Source organism: Drosophila tropicalis, unplaced genomic scaffold (genome assembly GCF_018151085.1).
Source record: "Drosophila tropicalis isolate 14030-0801.00 unplaced genomic scaffold, ASM1815108v1 contig_859, whole genome shotgun sequence".
In the NCBI taxonomy this organism is placed as follows: domain Eukaryota; kingdom Metazoa; phylum Arthropoda; class Insecta; order Diptera; family Drosophilidae; genus Drosophila; species Drosophila tropicalis.
In genome coordinates, this window is record NW_027173353.1 from 7,566,187 (window position 1) to 7,593,568 (window position 27,382).

The window sequence follows — 27,382 nt, forward strand, 5'->3', positions numbered from 1 at the left end:
GCTGACTATGACAAGAGATGCCATTTGACTGGCTGGTCTTATACCTTAAAAAGGCTGTTCAAATTGGTTCGTTACTCGGCTATTAAAAGACATGACAAGGCGTATAAGACAGGACAGACCGTACAAGAAAAGGGGTTTGATTTAAAATAAAAAACTCATACGACGTGTAAACCCAATATAGGAAAATGAACTACGATTGAAGATTTTTTAGAGGCCAAGCCCGCTGAAGAGGCATCTCCTAACCTGAAATATGACAAACACATGCTTGCAAAGATTATAACGGAAATGGGAACCCAATTGGGCTAGAGTGATGATATTTCATTTTATGTATATATGGTAGACAAATATAGTTTCGTGACAATGATGATTGAACCATCGTAAACCTGCATTATTCTTATTACAGTGAAAATTAGATCCTAGTTATTTACTATAATCATTGGTCAGACATCGTTAGGATGGAAGGATAATAAAAGAGAATTGCTGGTTGTGCGTAGACAGATGTATGATCCCTTGGTCTACTTACGCTCATGGGTAACCAAAGAATAGGTCAGCCTGTTTTGACCTATTTTTTGTCACTCAATTGCCTAAACAATGTAGGCAATTTTCTGATTGGCAGCCGGTTGAACGGTCACACGTTAATGTAGCAATAGTTTTTTTATACAATTTATTTTAAGACTAATTAAATATTTATATATATATGATACCTAAGCTAAAAAGCCCATTCGTATGCCATTTGGCTTTCAACAAGCTGCATTTCCACTAAACAGTTTTTCTTTACTTATATATTAAGGGTTAATGTGGTTTTTGCATTCGCATATTTTTTGTTCTTTAATAAAAACTTTTATATACATACATTAATACATTTAACGCGGAAGCAGAAGCTGGCGACTATGATCAAAAGTAAGATCACACTCAACGAACGATCGCTCTCTCTATAAATATATATATTTGTTTTAAACTTTTAAACACGATTTGGGAAATTTGCTAATTTCTACATACAATATATCCATAGATTCGTAGAAGATCAATAGAATAATTGGTATTACATTTACGCGGAGTATCTAGTTTTCTAAATTGTATTATGAATTTTCCGGAAAGTTGCTTTAACTACAGATCGATGTTGATTTATATATGAATGGGACAATTTCACGTCTTTTTTTAATTTACACAAAAAATACAATTTAATTTAATTTTAAATATAACTTACATTAAATTTATTATCGCAATTATATTTTTTACTTTACAAATAACAAAATTTGAATTTAGTTTTTTTTTTTTTTTTTGTTTTTTAAATTTTCAGTTGGTTGAGGCAACAGGCAATGTAAATTAAATTACAAAATGTTTCATTTTATGGGAGTGAAATTTTTGTGATGGTTTCCAATATTTGTTACATAAATCTAAATGAAGCAACTCTAACTATATAGTTTTAAATATTTTGAAATAGTATAGACTAATATATTCTGTTTGCCAATTGTAGATTCTTTTTACTCATATTTCAATTTTTAATTTCTGTTTTCTTTTTCTTGATTTTGTATTTGAGCTAATTTAAACACTTAAAAACTAAACACACCACACAAACGATCGGATAGACTGAAGAACTGACCCTTGCCTAACACTAAATAGTTACACACTAATACAGATTTCTGTTTTTAGGTTTCATATGGATTACATGTATGTATATATCAAACCTTACAGCCAGTTTGTTGCAAAACTAATCATTTAATATTATTGATTGTGTGGTTTTTTCTTTTATTGATTTTTATAACTTCATTAACTCATTAAATGTGTGGGTGTGTGTGTATGTGTAGACGCTTAGAGATCGCTGTTATCCATGGGTTCATAATAGTTTCCTTTCTATCCGCTTTTTTTTTAGCCTAGACGAGACTAACGGCTTGCTTTTGTTTTATTTTTCATTTACTTTTGCTGGCTAATCATAATGCTCTTTACTCATTCATTATAATCATCAAGATTTTCAAGATCAACATCATCGTAATCCACATCTGCTAATTCTGGATCGCTTCCATCGACGTCATCATCCTGTTCCTGTTGCGCGTCCTCGTCCTCCGCCGCCTCTTCTTCATCCTCATCCTCGTCGCCATCTTCCTCTTCGCTGGTTGAGGAAACTAGATGTAACTCTCTAAGCTGCCTTTGCACAAAATGTTAATGTTCCATCAGAGCCGCTAATAGATTAGAATGAAAATCACAACATTTTTGATTATACATAATTCATTAGGAGAAAGTCTTTCGACATTCTCTTCAATGATCTTACGTGATGGAGTGCGTCCGGTCTTATTTTCATTGGGGGTAAAATTTAGAAAGTCCCAAATTAAAATTGTATCATCATGAGAGCTGCTGACAATCTGAAATTCATCGAATTGCAATCGAAATACGCGGCCAGTGTGTTCCTAAAACGGGGGAAAGAAGCATTAAACATACGAAAAATGTATTTTAAAACAAATTGTCCATTCCCGACTTACCACCAGTGTATTTAAGCATAATGTATTCGAAGCCGCTCGAGGATCTAAAGCAGCCACCAAATCCCAGACTTTTATTTTGCCATCATAGGCACCACTTACAATACGTTTTGTATCAAAACGTATGCAACGCACCAGCTCTTCGTGGCCCTCCAGAACTCGCAGGCAGGCACCGCACTCGATATCCCAGAGTCTATAATAATCACAAAACAGATAATGCATAACAATAGTCTTTTCTCTTTTCTGTGTTCTTGTTTATAACCTTATGGAATTATCAGAACTGCCGCTGACGACCAAACGATCTCTATATTGAAGACACGCAATGCCACGTTTATGGCCATTTAAAGTGCGCACAAATTCACAGCTCGATGTGGACCAGACTTTAATGGTGCGATCCCCGCTGGCAGACACAATATATTTCTCATCGAAATCCACCACATTGACAGCAGCCCTATGACCCACAAGGACACGGCGAAGCGTTATCTCGCTGGGCGATGTCATATCCCAGACTGCAATGGAACGATCCTTGGAGCATGTAACCATCATGCCATTATTGAAACGCAAATGTAGCACCGCCTCACAATGATGGATCAAAGTGTTAACCATTTCACCGGTATTGACATCCCAAACACGAACTGTAGAATCGCTAGAGCCGCTGATGATGACCTTATCGTCGTACTGCAAGCACAACACGGAACCCGTATGGCCAGTTAGAGTCTGAAAAGACGCAGAAAGAAATAAATTAAACAATCCCTCGCCAAATTACTTAATCGGTCTTACCTTAACACACTGTAAACCCGTGCGATCCCATATTTTGATAGTATTATCTCTCAAGCCAGACACAATTTTGCCATCATCATATTGCAGGCAATAGACACCCTTCGAGTTTTCAGAGCGGCAATTGATTCTTCGCAACATATGTCTTCCAGTTCGCCAATTATTTTCTATGCTATCAATGTCCTGTAGACAAAATGAATAATAGAGTTCAAGTCCAGAAGCACTTGTTATTTAAGTTACTACTCACATTCATAATCTTGGGAAACAACTCGCGATGGAATGAATGCGGTCGTTGCGTTTGTCCTGGTCGTGGTTTAAACAAATATTGCATCCAATTTCGACGTTCGGCCAAGCCTCGCCATAGCGAATCTGTGCGCACCTTACGCTCGATTAGCTTCTTCCACAGCATGCCCTCGGAGATGACTCGTAGCCATTCTTTGCATACCAATTCGGCGGATTTTAATGATTCGGCGTCCAAATATGATAAAATATTTTCGGCAATATGATCCAAACCTTTAACTGGTAAATGACAACGAAACAATAAAAAACAAAAACATTCATTAAAATTATTCTCAATTGAAAGGCAATTCTTATCAGTATTCTCACAAAATGTCTTTTTTTACTCTTGCCAAGGGTCAGATGTTTGTCAACGCAGAAAACACAATGGCGCAATATATAGTTTCCCGTCTCGAACTTGAAACTTGAAGTACAATGAATTTATTTCCCCACCGAATGAGATATTATTGATCAAAGAATCTACAGATTGGAACAAGTCTTTGAATATATAGAATCTAAATGATCTAAAATATTAGGGAAATAAATAAATTAGTGCTGAAAGTATTCTTATTGCATTTGTTGACTTGCTTGATTCATACAAGATTCTCTTAATGAGTGACTACTAAGTCGGGTTTAATTTTCATTTATTTATTGATACTTTTATTAAATCGTTCGATAAAATTGAGTACATGGCATATCTTAAGCTTTTTTTTTTTTTTTTTTGGCAACCTTGTTGACTCATGCCATAGCTTTCACTTTTCTGCTGTTGTTGGTATCATCACCATCATTGTTGTTGTTGGTTTAATCTTTGCTAAATGAACATCTTATTAAGCAACTGGCGCAATGAGTAATCAATTTATTTATAGGTGCAACTTTCCTGATATATGCCAGTTCTTGGCCTCATGTACTCCCACACACACACACGCAGACATATACACGCCTATATTCCTCCTCCATCGTCTCTATTTAGCAGATGCACCCATCTAACGGCATTAAAATGCACTTAGCTCCAAAAAGACAAGGGAGTGGAAATTGGAGGTGAAGCATAGAGCACATAGAGCAAAAGAGCGTAACCAATAGACGGAAACATAGTACACACAATATTTACATGTGCCACACATACACACACACACACACCAAGAGTAGGAGAGTTGATGTGGTGTTGGTGTAGCTGGGTGGCTGGTGCATTGACAGCCCCAGAACGGCTGGGGCTAACTGACTGACTGAAGTGCTCTCCTCCTCACATACTTGCCAAACACAATTAAAAATGTGCATAACTCGTAAATGGCAGCCATCAGTCGGCAGAGTCGGAGCATAAAAGGTATTAAAAATAAATCAATGTTTTGGATTCGATAATAATAAAATAGAAGCGATAATCTATCTCAAATTAGCTGATAAGTAAGATAAGCTCTCAAAGACAGCACTTATCAAATATCTAGCCCTTGGCCCTATGAGTGAGTGAACAAAAAAGAAATTGCGCAACTGATCATATTTTCTTTCAACTGTTCTTTTTTACTCACTTGTTCGTTTTATTTCCACTTTTTATTTTTCACATGTTGTTTTTAACTAACTACTTAAAAACCATAAAATATTATTAATAATCTTGAAAAATCTATGAAATCGATGAGAATCTGAACAACTGAGCAGTGAGATGAGCAAGTAAAGAAAATTAATGAGTTGACTCACTTCGAAAAAGAGAACAATTGAACATGCTCAGTAAAATGATCAATGTTTACACAAAAATCTATCCCATATAGTTTAACAGAAAAGCTAATCACCAAGTCTGTAATTTTCTTTCCCTTGTAGTATGGGGGAATATGACTAAAGCAATATACAGTGAAACCTCGATATAACGAACTTCGTTATAACGAAAAACCCAATATAACGAATTTTTTGTTAAGTCCCTTGAAAGGACTAAGGTCTTACATTTCAGTACCTATAGCGAATCAATAGATATAACGAATAATTTTGCGATCCCCCTCAGATTCGTTATATCGAGGTTTCACTGTAAATCTACTATTATGACACATTAAACTTATTGAGGTCCGAAACCCAAGATATCGGTTTGGGTAATACTAGGTGTGTCTTGGAATCCTATCACAATTAAATCAATGGAGTCAAGTAACTTGCATTCTTAAAAAAGGGGGATGGATAGATGGCTGGTAGCTACACCTCTGGCTTCAATAGACCCGGTGAGATTTGGCTCAAGTTGTCGTCGCCTAACGGTTGAGTTTTTCTTCTTTTTTTTTTGTTTCTGTGTGTGGGTCGGCATTACAATGTAAATAGACAGGCGGCAGAGGCAGCAGGCAGTACTTATTATTCAACTCTTTTTTTGCAGACAGGGAGGACGACTCCGCTAGACTGTTTCATGTTTTTATCCTTCCTCTCTTTCTTTTCCTTCTCTCTAGAGACTTACAATTAGAAACAGCCATAGATAATAGAAGGCATAAAAATCTAGCTAAATCCAAGTCATTATTTCGTTTGATGACTCACTCTTCTATGTTTTTTTTCTTCCCTCTTTCCTCATCACTGCAGTTTTCTAACTACGAAAAATTGTTGACCCAAACGAAGCAACAATAACACAATCGATTTTTGTTAAAGTTGGTTGGTTGGCTGGGAGGAGTTTTGGTTGTTTTTGCAGGTGTTTTGCTTCATTTTTTTTTGTTTTTCGGTTTTTTTTATTTTGTTTGTGTTGATTTTGGTTCCGGCAAGGCGCTTTTAATGGAAGCAATGACCTTTGCTTTTACTCTACACTTCCCCCACAAGCCCCTGCTTTGAACAGACCCAAGCTCAGCTCGAAAATTTAAGCAGGAACATTTAAGATACAGGTAAGAACATGGGGAAAAATATTCGTATTAAGACATTCCATGACAGTTGTAAACTGCAGTTTTCTTTTGAAATATTGTTTCCAAAACTCTTTCATTTATAAATAAATAAATAATCTTAAATCTCTTAATTAAGAGTCACAGTCGTTTTTATAAATTTAACTTTACAGAACTTTTGCAGATTTTCTTAAGAGCCATTGCAAATGTTTTCCAATTGATTTGATTTAGTTTCGAAAGCTCTTAATAAATTTTTTATAAATCCTGTGAAGAACCTCTGCAGCCATTTTAGAATAAATTTCGATTGTTGCAGTTGGTCTTTTGCAGTTGGTTTCCAATTAAGTTGATTGTTTTCTCTTCGGTTCTAATCGAGAGTTGGGAGTAAATTTTTCTACTCACTTGGCAGCAATGTGATAAAGTCGCGCTGCAACATGGGCTTCAGATAGGCATTGATCTGTCCATGCTGATAGTGACACATGCGAGATAGCAGCTGTTCAACAAAGTCCACCTGTCCGGATTCGCTCCACTGTGTGAAATATTGAAAACAGAGTTCCCGCTCTGTCTGATATGTGGGCGATGAATCTTTCTTGCGCACCGGATCGTATAGCATTGTCGTTGTGAACTGCAAGAAGAAATAACACACAAATAAACCATTGAGTGCAAGAGACAGACAAACAGAAGAAAGACCATTAAGAAAGATAGAAGAAAAGTATATAAAATAATTATGAAATACGCACACAAACACACGCACGCACACACAAATAAAAATTGAGTGCTACTAATATGGAAAGTAACTACCTTTTCTTTCTCTTTTTTTTTTTTTGTTTTTTGGTAGTAGGTTATGTCAAGGGGTGATCATAAACAAACAAACAAAAAAAATACTTAAGTGAAAAATTGGAATACACAAAGTTTATGGAGAAGGGGAAAACTACCTAGTTAGATGGTCAACGTAAAGTAGTGGTATTAAGCAATTTTTGGCTGTTGCTCTACATTGTGCGCTTAAAATGAAGCAATATCTTATTGTCCAGACAGTAGTCATACAACGTTATTCACACAAAAAATGTTCAAAAACCTTAAGATACCTAGTATATAAAGTTTATATTAATTCCATATGGATTACATTTCTCAATTGAATTTGTCTAAACAACAAAAATATAATAACTTTTCCATCACATAGGCCAAACATTCCATTAAGTTCATTAACATAATTTTTTTCTTTGCTTCACACTCACAACAAACTGTGTTAAGATCTCATCTCTCTATATAAATTGTTTAAACAAATCAAGACAATTAAGTGTGTATGGCAGCGTATTGTTTTTTGCGTTTGTTTTTTTAGTAATTAAGCTAAATGCAATGTCAGCAACAAAACCACAATTGCTTCTGTGTATGAGAGAGCAAATAAGTAACTAAAACTTTACGATTTTTAAGTTAAATTTAATTGCAAATTTGTTAGTGTTTGTTATTAACCTTGTTTGATGCTTACAACTTGATAAAATTGTTTAAGTAGGTTAAATTAGAAGCAAAAGCGTCGTAGGCTTATGTTCATATCAGATTCCGTTTCAATAGTAAATACTTTTAAACGAATCTGACCTTCTATTATTTATGCTAGGCCTTCCTACAGGTACCTCATATTCAACCATTTTGCAATAATTAATTAAACAAACAATAATTCAATAAACAAAGCACTCTGACTGATAGACATCAAAATAAAAGTGAATAATTTTTGTTGTTTCTTTTTTTGTATATAAACAGTTTGTGGAAAAAGTAATGTTAACAAGGCCAATAAACTGTAATGAAATCGGATTATGGTCGAAAAATTGTATGGATCGAATCACACTTAGAGGTTGAAACACACACACTCACATACAAAATAAAAAAAATAGCAAAATAAGAAAAAAAATTAATTAAGCGAATCTGAAAATTGAAAAGTTTAAGGTTAATGTACAACAATAAAAACAAATATATACGAAAATAAAACACACACAAAGACACAAGCACACAAACACTCAAACTCATACACATATATACATGTACATATATGTTTATATATAAGTGTTTTTATGTATTTTGAGGCAACACCTTGGGCAGCCTTATGTATTATAAATATCAGTTTATTTATTTTTTTTTTCGCTTCTTATTGCAATTGTCGACTTACTGCTTGCGCATTGGAGTTCGAGTTAGTCTCGTCCATAATTTTGTCAGTCTCCATTTTCATCATTTGTTGTTTGGTGTTTTTTTCACTCTTTTTCACTACTTTGCTTCACACACACGTAAACGCATGCACACAACACTCACGGTTAACACTTATTATTTTGCTGGGGTATTCTCTTCCTAGTTTGGCTTTTGTTGTATCTTTTTTATTTACGACAGATAAACTTTAACTAAATTGTAGATTAAAGAGCAACAGCAAACGCAGATCGAAAAATGAAATTGTGGATCAAAGAGATGAAAAATTACTCGTCTCGCTTTGCGGGAAGTGTGACCAAGCTGGTTGCATCCGAAAATCACGAAAACCCACTAATGCGCAAGGTAAATGGCTGTTGTTGTTGTTGCTGCATATTTTAACTTTGCCAAGTCATTCTCGTGTATTTCTATGCGTTTGCATCTTTAAACATTTAATTTGAATTTTGTGTGTGTTAATTGTATTAGAAATTTTCTCTGTAATTATTTGGTCTACTGACGAGACAACACGAATTCCTATTTATATCCAACAAGTATCGATATTGAACATCAACTCAGATATCGATGACACATCATTTATTGTCCCGAATACTGTAAGAAATTCGGAAGGCAAATAGTGGGTTTCAATTAAACTCAATTAGAAATACGACTGAGTCCCATTCTGAGCAAGTGTTTGTTATGTATAGACTGATATTTTTTGATGGCACGACTTAGGGTTTTACTTAGTGGTGACACAAACGGAGCCACTATCGATATCATCGTGTGATTGCCCCCCTCCACTAGCTCGGACAGTGTTGGCCAGCAACAAAGCTAGAGCAGAAAACAAATATTGATGTATTATGTAATTTCCCTACTTGAAGTAGAATTTACATTCAAATATTTATAAAAGGAGAACATTGCCTTGCAATTCGAATGTCAGTTTCGTTGAAAAGGCATTGAAGAGCACCGGATGAGTCCGAATTATCGTCACGACCTTTTTATCGGCATTGCATCGATAGATGTTCATATCGATGTGCTGTGCGTGCACACTATCGATAGTTTTGCCGATAACATTTGCCTATCGTAGAGAAAACATGCTATATAAAAAAAGAAGACAACCTAAAGCTAATATGTTTGATATAACGTGAGGCCAGAGCAACGACGGGACGGCGGCGAAAGAGACAAAAAAATTATAACTTAGTGTAGAGAAAAAAAAAACGCAAGAGGCAACACGAACACGTAACAGGAAAAAATTTGTTCAGTTGCATGGAAAGGATTAGAAAATGAGCAACAACATGAACATAAACATAAACAGACCCAGTCTGGATTCATTGGAAGAGGAGGGGCAGGCAGATGAAGAAATTGACCAATTGAGTGACAGTTCAAGCAGCAGCAAAACGAGCAGCAGTACATCTCATTCGTCGCCAGGCAGTAATTCTGTGGAAGATCGGCAGGAGCCGGATGTGGAAATTGATGATGAGGACTTAAGTGATGAGGATTCAGTTACGGGTACAGAAAACTCCGAGGACGAGGACGAAGATGATGATGATGATGATGATAATACAACGTGCCAATCGGACGAATTGGAGCTGGCACAATTAACTGAACGAGATATATTCCGGGTACCACGAGGCCTCTGCGAAAACTCTACCATTTTCCATGAATTTTTTTCACTTGAGACTTGGCAAATGTTGCCGTTGCACATGCAGTCCCGTCTCCAGTCCTTCCTGCCCCAATTTAATCCGCCACTAATGCCAGCCGCTCAGGCCAGTGCCGAACAGCAGCGTACTCTGGTCCAGCTTTTTAATGGCGGTCTCCAGCGCTTTGGCAAATCGCCGCTCATTCAACTCCAACGCCAACTGGAAGAGGGCAATCTGAGACCTGATGTCCGGCAATTACGTCGCAGCATTGAAAACTCCAAACGTCGCGAACACCATTTCCAACAGGCCGAGCGACTTAGCCAATTGGCCAAAGATCTATTCCTATCTAGGGAACAATTACTACAGCATGCATATTCGTCAGCTCCGCCTTCCACTGATGTGAATGGTTGGTCTGCGGGCTTAAAGCTTCCTTCGGTGCGATCACGAAAACGTAAGACTCCACCTACATTGCCAGTGGAAAATAAGTATTGTCTGCAACGGTCCAAAAAGCGTTATACCCAGGAATTAAGAAGTATCCTGCAAGAATTAAAGATTCAATCCAGTGATTTAAGTGCCGACGAAGAGGATGGCGATTCACTCGAGTTAAGGCATACAATAGACGACGCAAAGCTGAAAGAATCGCAAGATATATCCAATAATACCAAAGCCTCGAATGCAGCTGACAAGAAATGCATTTACAATACATTTTTCAAACGTCATTCCGGTGTAGATGATGAGCTAATCCTTCGACGCATGCAAGCTGATAGAATACCCCAGTTGAATGATCGTAATTTTAGAAAATATTTAAGAGACTACAAGCGACGAAAATTGGAGCAACCGGTAAGTTGAAAGTTCAAATTTTAAATATTTCCTAGTCTATTAATCTCCACTTCGAAACTAACTTATCAATTGCATTTTCAATTGTCTTTCCAGGATTTAGCTGATTTCGACACAACAGATATACGTCTTCGTGATATATGCACTCGAGCCCAATTTGTGGGTAACTTTAAGCCCGGACGAAAGCCCAAGGCATTGATGGCCCGACTAAATGCCACGCCAAATGCTAAACAAAATCTAAATCACAATCCATCAAAGGCACACACAGAGCCACCGGCATTAGTTCCCATTGGTATACTTGGACCTGCTTCCATTGGCGACGAAGAACTACTGAAAGATGAGCCACAAACCGTATATGGGCGTCAAGCTGTCGAGGAGCACGTCGTCGTTGATAGTCATTCACCCAAATTGCCAAAATTAGAGCCACTTAGTGGAACTGTGTCTGGCCAAACTGGTCATATAACAGGCAGTCCAACAGCCGGGCAAGTGAATCCAACTGCAGTACCTGACACTTCCCATGTTTCTGACGTGGGCGCTGCTCCTGCATCGGCACCAGTAACAGCTCCACCTCGACCTTTGAGTTTACCCCGTCCCGTTTGCTATTTCTCCTTGTTAAGGGATTTATTCGTTTCGACACCGCAACACCGTTTGACATATGGGGAACTTCAAAGCTTGGTGACCAATTGGCGGGATAATTGCAGCAAAAGTCATTCAAGTTCTGCCACTTTGGAATGGATGCGTCATATGCCGGAATGGTCGAAGCTTCTGCAATCAGCTGTTAATTTTCTAGCTGGAGATTTTCCAACTTTGCCAGTGGAATATGTTCCATACATAGATTATAAAAGTCAGCTGGGTATCTACCAATGGATTGGAGCTGGTCGTGATCTTGATGCCCGACTCATTTCGCTATGCCAATTCTGGCTGCAGCGTCGTAAAGATGATGATAAGTTCAATGCGAAAATTCGCCAGTCGGCTTTGAGTGTGGACTCAACACCGACTCCCCCGCCACGTTGTCCCACCAGTTGGACCGTACGTACTGCCAATCAGGCCGAGATGTTGGAATTCCAAAGACAAGAGCGTCTACGTTTTGAGCATCCTCATCGTCCGTTTACGTATCATCTGAATGGTTATGAAAGCGTTGTCGGTCCTGTTAAGGGCATTTATACCCAAAGTCTGCCCCTAAATAAGGCGCGCGGACATGCTGTAATGGTCGATGATCGTCCGCCGTACGTGACCATATTGACTTTGGTTCGTGATGCCACAGCCCGTCTACCGAATGGCGAGGGAACGCGTTCCGAAATCTCAGAATTGCTAAAATGCTCCCAGTATATTAATAAACAGGCAGCTGAAAATGTTCTTCAGACGATAGTAAGTGGGGCTCTGGATCGTTTGCATGGTGGTCTAGATCCTTGTGTGAGGTACGATGCTAGACGTAAGATATGGATCTATTTGCATCGCAATCGCGGTGAGGCGGAATTCGAGAAAATGCATCGACATAATCAAACGTTGGTCAAACAAAAGCAGCAGCAACGGAAGCTACTGCAGCAGCAGCAGCAACCGCAGCAGCATCAACAACTAGTGGTCGTAAAAACGACGCCAAACAAAAAGGACGAGGACGGCGAAGCACTGGATGCAGCATTACCAGCATTAGTGCCGGCAGCAGTTAGCCAAGCATCGCCATTGATGACCATTAAGAAACCGTTGCCTGTTAAAACAAATCCACCAGTGCCGCCTTTGAAATATCATATACCACCACCAACTGCTGCCTCCCAAAGTCATATCAATCCCACACAGAAATCACTGCTTAAGCCAGCAGCAGGAGGAACGGCCGGGACTCCTACGTCTGCCACTGGAAAATTGGCATCCAATTTTGCCATTACCAAAATTAGTCCCGCTCGAAATACCACTCCCATTCTGGTATCAACGCCCACGGGACTTCAAACTGTGCATGTGGCCGCAAATGCCACGGCTAATACCCCGCTAACCAGTAGTCAGCCAGTGGCTAGTGCTGCCAAAAAGTTAACAATTAAGAAATCTCCGTCAAGCATTGGCAGTTTTATCATACCCCTGGAACAGTCGCAACAACAGCAACAACAACAAACAAAGACTGTGACCATATCGCCACGCCAGGGAACGCAGTTACCCAAAAATATTATACGCCTCTTACCCACTGCAGCAGCTGGAACTGGAGTTGCTGGAACAGGCGGAGCAGCTGCTGCACAGACAAAGCCAACTTCTGTTCAAATACTAGGTCATCGTGTTCTACCACAGCAGCAGCAGCAACAACAATCCCCGGGGGCGATTCGTCCCTTGCAACAGAAAATTGGAGCCGTTTCAATTATGGCCAATAAAACAATTACAGGCACTAGTGTTGGCGTGGCTTCTGGCAGTGGTTCAGGTACAATAGTCAGAATGTCGCCACAAGCATTTGCTTCACTACAGCAGCAGCAACTTAAACAAAAAGCCAATGCGAACACATTAAACACAAACAATTCAGCGGGCCAACCACCACAACAACAGCGGATAATAGTGGGTAAGTATATACTGTGGTGGATTAAAGCCCGATCCTTCTTCCAACTCATCATTTTCTTCTCATTTTTAGGAAACACTGCAATTTCATCGAACAAAAGCATTGTCTTTCAAGCATTGCCAAAAACCGTGCCTAAAATACTCACTACCAACAGTAGCAGCAGCGGAGGCACAAAACCCACAGCGGGTTTATCGTCCCAGCAGCAGCAGCAAAGGATTGTTTTGCAGAATTTCAAGCAGCCTGCAACAGCCAGCTCCACAACCTCCTCTTTGCAGACTAACACAAATGCTACACGTATAATACGTACAGCAGCCACGGGAAATGGTACAAATCAAGCCACTACAGCTGGTGGAGCAACTACTGCTGGTGGTGGTGGTAATATCATCACTTTGGATAGCCTTATACAAAAGAGCAATGCCACCGCCACAACGGGTAAATTAATAACAAGCGGTAGCAATATCATTCAACTGGCAGCCACCTCTACATCGGGCAATGTCATTACACTGACACCCAATCAGAATCACAATCAGGTGGCCAAACCACGTATAGTAACCACAGCAGCAGGAGGCGGAGGCGGTACCACAAATTTGGTACCAAAGATTATAGGTAAAACGACTGTATTGCCCGGCAAACCTCTATTGCTGCAAGCCAAGACACTAAAACAACTGGGAGCCGGCACACCTGTTAACAATCAGGTCGTGGGAACGGCAACGCCAGCCAAAACAACTCAAAGTATTGTGATCGGCGGACAGACGGTGAAACTGCAGGGGGCGGTAAGTATTCAAATTGTCCATTGTTTGATTCAATTTAAATTAACTCTGGGTTATCTATTCTATAGTTACCCGCTCGAACAGCAAGTGGTGCCATGCAGACGGTCATAATGGGCAACCAATTGCTACGCCTGGCACCCACCCCTAAGAGCAACAGTAATCCTGCCAATGCCACCAATTCAGCCACCTCTACCAATAGCATGCCTTCGCCTACTGTCACAACGCCAAAGACCTTGCTAATTGGTCCCGGTGGAGCCCAAACATTACGTTTAAGTAAAAATGTTCTGCTAGCCAATAAATTAACCAGCACCGCATCATCAGTGCCAGCCGGCGGCACCAATAACAGCACAAACACTGCATCTGCCACAGGTGGAAACAATCTGGTATTTGCCGTCCAGGGTAATGGGGGGGCAATTGTATTTTTCACATGGATTGCAGGGTGTCAACTTAAAGCCACTATCCGGCATGAAAGTGATACCCATGACAAGCACTGGAAGTGGCGCAAAAGCAGCTGGTGAAGGAGGCGGCGCAACAGTTGCCATAGCCGGTAAAACGTTGACTACAAAGCTGTTGCCAGCTACGGTTCTCAAGACGACGACGACAACAACCAGTGGGAATGCCAATTAGAAAGAAGTCCGTGAAAAAGTGGTGGTCACAGAGGCTTCTTGCGCTTATTTAAGCCCGTTTTTTTTTTTTAATTCTCTGCATCTTCAGCTGAGAATTATTATGAACTCTATTTTTCGATAATGTTTTTTTTTTTCGTGTATTGTAATTAGTTTAGGCAAAAAGTTGAATTGCAATTATTATTGCTTTGTAATTTAGGATAACCCCAGGATTTACCAATTATATATACATACATACATATATGTACATGAAAACACAAAAGAAAATGTTTTAAATCATAGCAAACCTCTAATAAAACTCAAGTGAATCGAAATGGATACATTATTATATTTTTATTGACTTTCTTCTGAATGGAATGAAGGAAAGTGACTCTAGATCTGATGATAATTTATATTTCCATATCTTGTGCCAAGACTTCAGAAGATTTTGTATATTATTCTGTAATTTCGATAAATTATATTTATATTCACAAACAACTTGGTGCGCTTCTCAAACATTGTTTAAATTAAGCTAACAGATTGAAAAAAAATTCACTTAATGTATATGATAACAATTTTGCGAGAGCTACAATCCTCTCTTTCAATATTTTATTTCTATACAACAAAATGTGGAAATTCTATGTCTTTTTTGATGGCAACTATATATGTAAACTTAATTTCAACTAAAGGAAATCATTCATATATATTTATTAAAGTATTCTTAATTCAATTATCACCGAAACATTCCAAGTAAAAGAAAAATTTCAATGTAAAATTTCTAAATGGAAATCCGAAACAAAAAGTTAATCGGCTGTATTTCAATATGCCGTTTTATATAGTTAAGGAATACATTTTTTAAATAGGATTCCGAGTTGGTTGTCTTTTGGAATTGCCATTAAGTAAATACATATAACATTTTAATTAAATCAAAATGGTTCCTGGGTGTGATTTTTGAAATGACGATTCAATTTAATTTTCAAATTGAACGATTTGTTACAGATAGGACAATTGTAAGAGGCTTTTGCTGTAGATGATAAGGACGGAGACATTTCTGCTGATGTTGAAGTTGAAGTGGTTTCAAAGTTGCTGGTACATTGGGAACTGTCATTGTATTGACCTAAATTCAATTGGGATTCAATGATGGAGTTTTGGCTGGTTTGGGATTCGTCTAGCGTCGATTCAATCTCCGATTCTCCATCCGTTTCCATGGGAATTGAGGAATAGCCTAGTGATGATGAAGGCTCTGTTTTGAGTAATTTGTGGGTGGCCAGCACATGATTTTGTAACTCTTGAGCATTGCCAAATGTATCTTCACAAAATGCACACTGAATGACGCAGGAGGAGTTAAGTGCAGTTGGTGGAGCTTCATTTAACTTTTGGGCCAATTCGGCCTCACGTTCTAAAAAGAAATCAAATGGCATATAAATATAAAAAATAAAATCAAAAATATTAATTCAAATTTTACCCTCTAGATGCTCATTGATGTGACTTTGAAGCAATTTATGCTTCATTTTTTTCCCACAAAACTTGCATTTGGTTTTCGTATGGACAGCCAAATTGTGCTCTTTCAGTGTATCCTTTGAATTACAGAAGAAGCCACAAATTGGGCATTTCATATGTCTTTGCAATTTATGCCATTTCATGTGAAATTTCAATCGGGACTCGGGAACATTTACAAATTTCTTGCCACAGATATGGCATTCACAGTCTTTAAGCATATGAACACGTCGCATATGGTCCATATGTTGATCCTGATCGGAGGATTCATATGTGCACAATTTACAATAGACCTTAGACTCAAAGAGTGGTAAGGGCAAGTTTAGATTGGCATCATTGCTACCATCATAGTCGTACGTGAATTTTATTATATCCTCATCTTCATCATTTTCGTTATCACCGTTGCTTTCATCTTCAATTGCTACGATATCGATTGCTTTATCTAACTCCGCCGAGGCTTCTAATTTCGTTATTTTCACATTGCTCGCCTGAGCTTCAGGATTGGGTATATCTACTGCTAGTGCTGGCACTCTGGCCATATGCTCCTCCTTGATAGGCACATGAGGTATATCAAAAGCGGCACGAACTCTCGTACTGCCGTCTTCTTCAAAGCTCTCTTCATCACTCAGATAGACAAATGCAACAAATTTCTCCTCTTGTTCGGGTGGCACATCAATTTCTTTTTTAATATTCATTTCGAATGGTTTCAATTCCAATTCTTCATATTGTTGCTGGGCCTCCAGGCAACTGCGTTTAAATTTTAACACCTTACGGAATTCCGCTATGCAGACCACGCACATATATTGTGGACGGCCATCGTCTTTGACTACCTGTAAGATTGTCCGGGAAAAAATTTCTTTGCATTGTTTACTGTTATTAGTAATTGAGATAAAGATTAAGTGTCACCTCCATATCCCACGCTTGCAACTGTTGCAATATATCCGGCATATCTACTTCACTACCCGTCTTATCCATCAAAGTTGGACTGAATATAGGTTTTACTATGGCCCGCTCCAGATCCTGGCTCTTTGTAAAAAAAAACGCCGCATGTCCGACACGGCTCCACCGCATCTTCATCCAAATCGTTTATATCCGTGTCGAAATCCATCGTCTGCGATTGCAACTCCTTTTTCAAATTACCAGTTTCTACGAGACAAATTCAAAGACGGCCCCCCAAGGATTTGCTTGCTTTCTTTTGTTTTAATGGTCAGACAGAGCGCTTCGTCAAACTGTTATCGATATATGCAAAAGCTAGAGATGGAACATTTGAAAACAGTGAAAGTATAAGCAAACCAACAAAAATACAATTTTAATATGCATTGATTTCCCTGAAATATTAATTTTTATATTCCACGCCATATTTTTAGCGAAATGAATTTAAACTTGAATAACATTTGGTATTTTTTTTATTAATAGTAATTCGATTTATATGTTTCGCATATTTTTGGGTATTAATATAGGATGGTGAAAAGGAAATCTAAAAAACTAAAATCTTTTTTATTGCAAAAAATTTTACGCTCCGATATCAATCAGTTGGCATATTTAATTTCCCTTAGTTCATCCTCACCAAGAAGCTCCACCTGCTCTTCGGAGTTGTATTTCAGATTTTCTGCCAGCATAACAGCATTCTGGTGGCATTTTGTCTCCTCATGCTGACGCATATGGTGTAGCAGGCGGAAATCCTTGTGACAATAATCGCAGCGATAAAGTTTAATATCCGTATGGATAAGTTCATGTTTAGAGAGGGAATGGGCATAGGCGAATGCTTTGTCGCACACTTTGCACACATATGGTTTAACGCCGCGATGGACACTACGAAAATAAGGTAGATATAGTTGAAAATCGTGATTAGCAATGGATGTGTATTTAAACTTACTTCTCATGGGACTTTAGCACACTCTCATAGTAGAACTGGCGACTGCAGTAGCTGCATTTGAAGGGTTTGCTGCCGGTGTGCGAATACATATGCTTGCGAAGCTGTTCTCGCACCTGGAACTTGGCCTCGCAGAGTCTGGAAGATGTAACATCAAAGATGAGATCTAAGATTTCATTTTCAGAAATGCGTTTCACTTACTCGCACTGGTATTGAAATACAGCATCATGCCGCCGTCGATGCTCCAACATTCTGCTACGTTTCTCATAGAAATTGCCACACACATCGCAGACATAGCCACCCTTCTCGGCTCCATCCGAAGTGCGCAGTGAGTTAAAGCCACGGCGGGCTTTGCTACGGCGAACCTTTAAATTAGTTTGGGCTGCTGCTTTGAATGCCATATCCTGGGTAGTACTGTCCTCGAAGCCTTCTGTCGCCGTTGCCTTGACGCCATCACCACTTGTGGTCTCCAGCACAATTTCCTGCTGATCAGGATTCATCTCAATTGAATAGTTTTCGTCCAAATACTCAATATCGTCCAACAATACTTCCTGTGGCTCGCCAATCTCTGCATTAGTATTTGCATCTACATCCAGATATGCCGCATTTTTTTGGTCTTCTTGATCATCCATTATGAACATGTCTTCTTCATTTTGTGTGATGTCTTCCTCCTTGACTATCACATCATCTGTATCCGCCTCCCCCGTCGACTCCTGTTTCACCTTCTGCTTCTGCATCATTGTCTTCCAGCAAAAGTCCCATGTCACGACAATATGATTCAATCTCGGCCTGCTTGCGCAACGCCTTCTCTCGAAATTGATAGGCCATATTCAGTTCTACCTTGCAAGCCTTGCATATACCATCGGGAATCGGTTCGTGACCGTTTAACTTACTATAGGAGACTCCAAGTAGTTGGATCAGCATTTCATTTGGAGTCTCTTCGCCCTCCTCCCTGGATTCTTCAAGGGGCTGCAAACGCACGCTGGGCTCCAAACACACCCGACACGAATTCGGTCCAAGTTCGCCACGCATTTTCTCAGTTCTATCCTTGCTGGTTTGCCTGTTGTTCAAAAGACCGCAACAGTATTTCAGTGTTAAAATTTGAGTATTGTCTTAAAGTGTTGTGTAAAAGCGTCTGAAAAATCGACAACAACAACTCAGATCGCCATTTTCTTTCATTGCAGGGCTGGCAACCACGATTTCGCGAAATGGCTAACAAAGAGAACTAGTGAACTAGTCTTTATAGACATTTGTAAAAACTTGCTATTATTCTATTAAATTATCATTTTGTCTTAAAAATAAACATTTAAAATTAGAGTATAATTGGAGTTAATCCACTCGGTCCCAAAGCAGACCTAATGTCCAAATTTAGAGACTGTGTTTCCAGATGCCACATTTCGGACACACAAATACGCGGGTTTTTTGAAAACTTTGTTTGCACAAACGAAAATACTGTTGAATTCACAACATTTTTTGATTTCATAGAACAAAAACACTTCAGAATACAATATTCGGCAACCGAATATTCCTCGATTTTATAAAACAAATTTTTATTCAGAGTGAAATATTCGACTGCCAGAGCAGCCAAAACTACATCTAGCTTTATCCGATTTTTCCACTTTTCAACACTAAAATATCGAGGAGCTTAAGAATATATTTACCAAAATTAACTTCATATTTTACCTATGTAGTTGAATACAGTTCATTATAAATATCATAATTTTGTGTTTTTGTCCTGCTGATGTAAGCAATATATTTTGACAGATTTATGATGATAGCTTCTGGTGGACTAGACAACTATCGAAATCGTGGTCACATTCAAGTATTATTAATTTGCAGCATCTGGCCACACTCTTGTGTATTTTTCGAGACGCAGAACGGGAGATATTTCTTATCGCTAAAAATTTAAGGAAAAATGGAATATTCCATAGTATTTTATAATAGTCTTATTAGAAAATAGTTAGAACGAATTGTGAATACAATAAATTGACAATTTCCTGTCGCATAAAGCAAGGACGAAGGCTCCAAAGAGAGTGACAGAGAAGGCGATAGAGCAAAGCAGACGAAAAGAAAAATAAATATAAATCCAACACACACACACACACACGCACGCAAGCAAAAAATAAAAAAAATGTTTATTATCTCGCTCTCACACTGCTTCCACTACTACCACTATTGCGTCGGGCCAGTTATCGACTTGGCAATCTTCATCTCCTAAAGCGACACGCGAATACGAGTGTTTAACAGAAAATTTGATTTCGTTTCCTTATTGCGCCCAACTCGCTTTCGACACCCTTCTCTTCCTCCCCTTGCTTGTAATCAGAAGAACAACAACAACAAGTGTATAGTGTTTGTCCCAGTGTGGCCTGTGCGGAGGCGCCGCCAGCATTCCTAACATGTCCGAGAAGCATCATTGGGCGAAATCAGCGGCGCCAACAGCAGCTCCAATTCCGGTTCCAGTTCCATCGACAGCAGCCTCACTTCAAAGGGGGGTGACAGCGTCAGTTCATCCTCATCCTCAACCCCCTCACCATCCCTCCTATGGCATTCAAGGATTGGGGTTGAGTGGCGAAATTCCTTACACCTCTGGACGATTTCAGGCCCCGCCCATTCATCATAATGCAAATAAATTAACATCTCCGTTAACTATTGTCCCAGTTGGTCCAGGCTTGGGGGCTGTTCCCCTGCAAGTCTCACCCACGTCTCCACACACAAATGTACCTGTAGCTGCACCCAGCGGCTTTGTGCCTCCTCCGTTTTCCAATGCCAGTGCCGCTTCCAGTGGTCCAGTAGTATCAAATCAAGCAGTTGGTGGTGGCTCCTCAGTGCTTCAACCAAATCCCTTTGCTTCGGCAGCCAATAATGCAGCTGGTTTGGCATTCGTTAATGCTGCGCTTAACTTTAATCCAGCCCAGCAGCTGGAGCTTGGAAAGATTATGCATGCCATGCACGCGTCTGGAGCTGGCACGGCTACAGGACCAGCTGGTGCAGCAACTGCACCAATTATTGCAGCGAATGCCCCTCCACAGATAGCCCAGTCAAATATTTCAGCTACATCAAGGCATCCGGGAGAAGCGAGTGCCGTCTCTAGTGCTGCCAGTGCAGGAGTCATTAATTCTACAATAGCTGAGAACGTCATGAATGCCATGTCCTCAGATGACAAAATGCAACGCGTTCAGCAGGTCATTGAGTCTAGTTTAGAGTAAGTGCATCAACGACTTCTCCAATCGTGATTCTATTATATAATGTATATATTCTCTCCCTTTTTAGCGACAATGCCAAGCATCAGATCTCGCAAATATTGGAAGGGGTGGCCAGCTTAAAACCCATAGAAAAGCTCTTTCTATATTTGCGTCTACCCGGTGAAAGTTCAGACTCAGATCCCTTAAGGCAACCACAAAATCCGCTAGGCACCCGATCGGAAATAAATCACACCATTAATTGGGTCCGATCTCATTTAGAGCATGATGCTCAGGTGTCCATACCCAAACAGGATGTTTACAATGATTATATGTGAGCCGATATAATAGTTTTGTTTTTTTATTCAATCGGCTAAATTATTATTATTAATTTTTCAAGTGCCTATTGCGAACGTTTGAGCATCAAACCGTTATCCACAGCGGATTTTGGAAAAGTCATGAAGCAAGTTTTCCCTGGCGTGAGGCCCAGACGTTTGGGAACGCGTGGAAATTCACGTTACTGTTATGCAGCAATGCGTAAGACTACCAAGTTGACACCACCGCAATTGCCTCAGATATTTCAGATGAAAGAAGAACATTTAGAGGCTGGTGAGGATGGGGTAACGCCATCTAAATCTGAGATCCTGGCTGGCGTAACTAGTGCATCATCTACTGTTGATGGCGGTGACGATAGCATAAATATTGTACGTGTTTGGGCGGAGAAATTGCTCAATACCAAACTGGATAGCATAACGGAATTGGCCACACGCATTCGCAGTAACAATGCAACCATAGTGGGCCATCCAAATACAACTGGCAAGAAGTACACACCCAGAGAACCCAAGGAGAAACGTCTACTGACTGTAAGTTTGAGTAAATTTATACAATTATTTGAAAAAATTATTAAGTAATTGTTTTCCTCCAGGATATGGGTCCACTGAAAAAACGACGGAAGAAGAAACGCAAGGGTTCTACTTCATCCGAATCCAGTTGTCATCAATTATCAGGGCATTTAGATGCAGGCAGCAGCCAAGAGGCCAGTCAAGATGGTCTTAAGATTAAACAGGAGATTACCGATTCGCCCAATCAGACACAGTCGTATAATTATGTAACTGCTCAACAGCAGCAACAACAGCAACATCAATTATTGCCCATGAATCTGGCACCTACGGAGCCAAGAAGCAACAACAACAATAATAACAATGCAGTACGTAATTTAACACCGAAAATTATGGAAATGTCACCACCAGTTATTAAAAACGAGGTGGAGGAATATAATACATCCAATATATTTTGTAAAAAAGTACTCAAGGCTCAACAAACCAAAGGATTTTGGGCCAATTCGCCCAGCAGTGGTTCAACGGTAGGCGGAGTCGTTGCCGGCGGACTAGTTCCACCAGTTATAACAACAACATCGGCCACGCCACCGCCACCAAGCGGGCAACTCTCTATGGGGCCACCCTTGCAAATGGGCAGCTCGATTAGTCCATCGAGCAGTCTTACAGCTGGTGGTGGCGATGCAAGCTCAGCGACATCGGCTCCCACACCCACACCAAAAGTAGCTTCTCGTAACAGCATGATGCTGTTACGAGCCAGACGATTGATTGCCGCCGAAAATGCAGCAGCTTTGGCCGCCGCGGCTGAGGATTCCGGATTACCAGAAAACCTGGGCTTACCACGTGAACGTGTAATTAGCATTTGCAATATGGATAAGCACGAACTCGACGATTATTTTCTACCCGGCGAGGAAGATGAGAACTCAGAGGGTGCCGATACCGAGCTGCTTCAATATTTTCAGATGGGAGACGCTGAGGAAAAACAACTGAATTCCTTGGATGCTCTAGCAGAACAGAACAGAATTCCACAACAGCAACAAGACACGCAATTGGCAACTGGAAATGGAGTAGCCGTGAGAGTAATGCAATTGGATCATGGAATGGAGGCGATACCACCAACTGTACCTACAGAAGGTGCATCCTCGTCCTCCTCCTCCTCCGTTTCAATTGCATCATCAATGGCCATGCCATCGCCTCAGGGTTTCATTCAAGCCAGTTCAAGTCAGTCAGCGAATAATAATGTGGGTTCTGCCTCAGCGTCTCTGGCTCTAATGTCAAGAAAGCATCAACAACAACAACAAACGCAGCAGCAGCAGCAACGTGCCAACCTTAATCCCAATAAGCGTAAAATTAGCCTAAGCAATGCTTCCAGCAATGGGAATAACAAGAATTGCATATTTTTGCCCATATCACCAAACATCAATGCCCCAACGACCAACGTCATACAACAGTCAACGAATCCAAACAACAATCCCTCCAGTAGTAATCAGCAGAACTGCTTTGCCAGCCCCGGTCTCAGTCGGATGCGTCAGATGCGTTCACAGCTCTCGCTGACGGGCAAACAACAATCCCTGGACTTTGATAATGGACGTGACCCCATGATTGGGGCAACACGGAAACGTCGCAGCTATGTCTATAGCTATCCCAGTGCCAGTACGACATCAGCTTCTGCTCCACCAAGTCCATCTCTGTTGCAGCAATGTAATGCAATGGGTCCCAGCACCACAACAACATGGCCTGTATCGGTTTCTTGTACAAATTTCTCGGAAAATGCCGGTGTAGATGCCATGGATCTGGAGACAAGTCTGGCCTTGACTGGCAATGGCGATGATGATTTGGAGCTAACCGAAATTCAACGTTCACAATCGGTGCCATTGTCTCAATTGCATTCCCGCAGCAGTCCAAATTTCAATCGTCAGGTTAGTTTCTATTCGGAGAATAGCCAAAGCAGTCAACAACCCATCAAAGATGTGGATGTCGATGTAGATACCGGTCTACTCTACGATGGCGTCGATGTTAGTGCATTGATCTCGCCCAGCTTTAATAACAAATTCAGTAGCATTGCCCAGCAAACGGGCGGAACTACTTGCAGCTCATCGGCTGGCTCATCATCGGGCTATAGCAGTGGTAGCGGTAATAGCATAGGAATTGTTTCCCGTTCTGTACCCTCAACCCCGTTGCCACATCAGCAGCTGAATGGCAGTTCCCATTTAACGAATGCCGCAAATGTCGGTATTCCTGGCGATGTGACGCGGACAGCTTCAAATGGTTTCTTTAATATCTCGCCATCCTTTAACTGGGGTAACCATCATCAGGTGACACCTGCCAACACTTACACGGCTGCAGCTCCAGCAACTTATAATGCACGCAATTCTCTGGATATATCGAAGTCTATGCCAACCACGCCCATAACAACGCCCTGTTTTCGCTATAGCCCAATTGAGATGCGCAGAGACTTCCTCTTGAATGGCAATACCATCGATAGCCTGCCATCATCGTCAACAACAACAACAGCGACAAACTTTGTTGCTGGAAACGATGTAATAGCAGCAGACTCTGTGGCCTTGACTCTTAGTGCGGACAATTTAATGGATGACAGTGCACCGAGTAGCTCGGATGTAGTTGAAGCCATAATTGGTGATGCCTCCGATATACTCGATAATTTGTAGAATTTGCCTGAAGAGAAAGCTCAACAAGGAGATGGAGAAACAATAAAGGAGCAGCAAGAAGAAGTGACGCACCAGGAGGAGGAGGAGGAGGTGGAACAGGAGAATGTAATGGCTTGTCTGCTCCAGCATGTGGACGATTTGTAGTTTAAACTATCATGTCGTCATCCGTCTCCTGTCTCTTGTAGTAATGTCATTTGTTGTGTCTGAGCTTTCTCTTCGTAAACGAAAAACCATTTTTCCTCCCTCAATTCCTAAGGTTTCATTTACCATACAAGGATCAATTTTTTGGAACCACCCACTCCATTTATCAGTAAGTGTTGGTTTTAGATGGTTGATCTTATAATAAGATTTACTTTCAATCTATATGGAAACAAAAACATTTTCTGGCTGGACCAATTAACAATGAACAAACTCAAAAAAGAGTAAAAAACAACAGATCAGATCTGCCCAAGTCGAACTTTATTTTCATTATAAGATCTACCAGTGCCTTTTAAAGCCAACTCTTATGTCTATCTATCTATCTATCGTCTCCCCTCAGGCCCTTGTTGTATGCATATGTATATATACATATATATATAAAATACATACATACATATATATATATGTATGTATATAAAACAAAAGAATGGCAAATTGTTAATGCCATTCATTTTCTGTATGTAGTTGATTAGTTTTTAAATGTTACAAATCTTACAAAGAAAACAAAAACGAAATGAACTTGAAAAGTCTGAATGAAACAAACGAAACAAAAATGTGTGCAGCGGTTTTAAGAAAACGATAACCAAACAAACAAATTTAACAAATCTACAACAACAACAAAAAAATATAATAATAATAATCTTTTGATATAAAAATGATGTAAAACGAGCGAGAGAGAGAAAAAATCGAAATTTTTAGTGTTTGTGGTGTTTAAAATTTAAATTTTGATTGAATTAAATTGTGTGTGTATGTATGATGTATGATATTTTCCAAAAATATTAAAAATTGGCCTCTTGGGATTTCATCCCCCGCCCCTTTTCTCCATATATTTCGATTTTATTAACTAACTAAATCTATTCTAAATATATATATGTCTATCTTATACAAAACAAACAAAAACAAAAGAAAAAAGCAAATTTTTTTCGAAATATATTTTCCCTTTTCATCACTTTCAGCTTTCAATTAATTAGCCCTAGGTGTTTGATTGTTATTAAATGTGTGTTGGCCTTTATTGCTTTGTTTATTAATTGTTTATGAATTAAGTTAAATTTTCCATAGAATTTTCCTACTCCACCCCCCGCCCTTCATGTGTTCCCAGTTACATTGTGTATGATAGGTTTCCTTTCTTTATATTTAGCTTTAATCAATTTTTGAAAAATGAAAATTAAACATATGTATGTATGTATTTTATGTGTGAGTATAAATTTCAATGTTAATTTGTTTGTAAAACAAAGTCAAGGTAAAGCACATACGAAACACTCTTTTTCGTTTAAAATTATAAATGTTTTTTTTTTTGTAATAATAAAAAATTTAAAATACAAACATATATCTATAAATGTGCCTCAGGCTTTATTGTAAAACAATTATAAATATATATATATACATACACATTTACCACAAAAAAGAAGGAAAACAAAAGGAATAAAAGTATACAAATACAATTACATACAGACAAGCATAAAAAAAGTATGAACACAATGAAACATTAGCTACATACAACATATACACACGCATAAATAACAAAATAGTTTAATAGAAAACGTTATACAAGAATTGAAATTTTTACAACTTAGGCAAAACAATTAAATCACAGATTCATTGGGGAATCTGTACAGAGTCAGCAATTAATAATTAATATTATGTAAAACCAATAATAATAACATTGATCGATTGCCAGCAAACAAAAGGAAAACAAAAATAAAACAAACAAAAATCAATTACAATTTAAGTCGAACCCTGCAAATCCGCTTAAAAATAATCAAATAACAAAATTTAAAAAGCAACTATTCAGCACACACACTCACACACATTTTGTATATCGAAATAGTCCTTAAGTGTATCTACATACATATATCCAAAATCATATTGAAATACAAAACAACAACAAAAATCACAGCCAATCAACCAAACAACCTTCAGTAAAGATCGATCAATACAAAATCCATACATCCATTTTAGGAAAGAAGAAAAACAAAAACTGGAATTTTTTTTATAAAATCTATGTACACGTAATTGAATGCAATTGAACTTCACATTCATGCAGCAAGCGAACTAATTCAATAAAAATCTATGGAAAGAAATCAAAGTCAAGTGTTTAACTAATTTAAAAGGGAGAGTTAACAATAAATAAAGCTTTAACAACAAGTTTTTCTCAAACTAAAACTGATATCTCCCGTTGCTAAAATAATTAAATAGATTTGTGAGTAAGTTGTATTTAAGGGGGTCTTCTTCTTGGTTGATA

The 27,382-nt window shown here is 39.1% G+C and overlaps 5 protein-coding genes across 5 annotated transcripts; 2 read left to right on the plus strand and 3 right to left on the minus strand.

The window, feature by feature from the left end:
- Nucleotides 1–1,180: 1,180 nt before the first annotated feature.
- slmb (beta-transducin repeat containing E3 ubiquitin protein ligase slmb) lies at nt 1,181–9,183 on the minus strand. The gene is made up of 8 exons (XM_068297807.1): nt 8,505–9,183; nt 6,749–6,971; nt 3,499–3,770; nt 3,255–3,434; nt 2,737–3,191; nt 2,478–2,667; nt 2,270–2,405; nt 1,181–2,180 (listed from the first exon to the last, which is right to left on the minus strand). The coding sequence occupies exons 1-8, from the start codon at nt 8,565–8,567 to the stop codon at nt 2,161–2,163; spliced, it is 1,539 nt and encodes a 512-aa protein (XP_068153908.1). The 5' UTR covers nt 8,568–9,183; the 3' UTR covers nt 1,181–2,160.
- A 318-nt stretch (nt 9,184–9,501) lies between these two features.
- On the plus strand, nt 9,502–15,227 carry LOC137582957 (nuclear factor related to kappa-B-binding protein). The gene is given in 5 exon segments (XM_068297762.1): nt 9,502–10,989; nt 11,083–13,519; nt 13,589–14,289; nt 14,355–14,690; nt 14,692–15,227. Coding segments are annotated over 5 exon segments (4,893 nt in total). The 5' UTR covers nt 9,502–9,792; the 3' UTR covers nt 14,914–15,227.
- An 84-nt stretch (nt 15,228–15,311) lies between these two features.
- On the minus strand, nt 15,312–17,617 carry E(var)3-9 (Enhancer of variegation 3-9). Its single transcript, XM_068297808.1, is given in 4 exon segments — nt 15,312–16,287; nt 16,354–17,215; nt 17,292–17,423; nt 17,425–17,617. Coding segments are annotated over 4 exon segments (1,536 nt in total). The 5' UTR covers nt 17,494–17,617; the 3' UTR covers nt 15,312–15,814.
- A 156-nt stretch (nt 17,618–17,773) lies between these two features.
- Zif (Zinc-finger protein) lies at nt 17,774–19,428 on the minus strand. The gene is made up of 4 exons (XM_068297834.1): nt 18,981–19,428; nt 18,460–18,946; nt 18,262–18,396; nt 17,774–18,197 (listed from the first exon to the last, which is right to left on the minus strand). Exons 1-4 carry the CDS (start codon nt 19,288–19,290, stop codon nt 17,915–17,917), a joined length of 1,215 nt encoding a protein of 404 aa, XP_068153935.1. The 5' UTR covers nt 19,291–19,428; the 3' UTR covers nt 17,774–17,914.
- Nucleotides 19,429–20,099: 671 nt separating this feature from the next.
- LOC137582958 (uncharacterized) lies at nt 20,100–27,226 on the plus strand. The gene is made up of 4 exons (XM_068297763.1): nt 20,100–21,460; nt 21,529–21,771; nt 21,838–22,300; nt 22,363–27,226. Exons 1-4 carry the CDS (start codon nt 20,655–20,657, stop codon nt 24,940–24,942), a joined length of 4,092 nt encoding a protein of 1,363 aa, XP_068153864.1. The 5' UTR covers nt 20,100–20,654; the 3' UTR covers nt 24,943–27,226.
- The last annotated feature ends 156 nt before the right edge of the window (nt 27,227–27,382 follow it).

Bases quoted from the DNA above. Each gene is read 5' to 3' on its own strand.
- slmb (XM_068297807.1), bottom strand. From the start codon at position 8,567: ATGATGAAAATGGAGACTGACAAAATTATGGACGAGACTAACTCGAAC. The intron at 2,668-2,736 runs GTTATAAACAAG...TGATTATTATAG, and splicing joins AGTTCTGATAATTCCATAAG to ACTCTGGGATATCGAGTGCG. The intron at 2,406-2,477 runs GTAAGTCGGGAA...CCCCCGTTTTAG, and splicing joins TATGCTTAAATACACTGGTG to GAACACACTGGCCGCGTATT.
- Zif (XM_068297834.1), bottom strand. From the start codon at position 19,290: ATGCGTGGCGAACTTGGACCGAATTCGTGTCGGGTGTGTTTGGAGCCC. The intron at 18,397-18,459 runs GTAAGTGAAACG...TACATCTTCCAG, and splicing joins GTATTTCAATACCAGTGCGA to ACTCTGCGAGGCCAAGTTCC. The intron at 18,198-18,261 runs GTAAGTTTAAAT...TTATTTTCGTAG, and splicing joins GTGCTAAAGTCCCATGAGAA to TGTCCATCGCGGCGTTAAAC.
- LOC137582958 (XM_068297763.1), top strand. From the start codon at position 20,655: ATGTCCGAGAAGCATCATTGGGCGAAATCAGCGGCGCCAACAGCAGCT. The intron at 21,461-21,528 runs GTAAGTGCATCA...CTCCCTTTTTAG, and splicing joins GTCATTGAGTCTAGTTTAGA to CGACAATGCCAAGCATCAGA. The intron at 21,772-21,837 runs GTGAGCCGATAT...TAATTTTTCAAG, and splicing joins GATGTTTACAATGATTATAT to TGCCTATTGCGAACGTTTGA.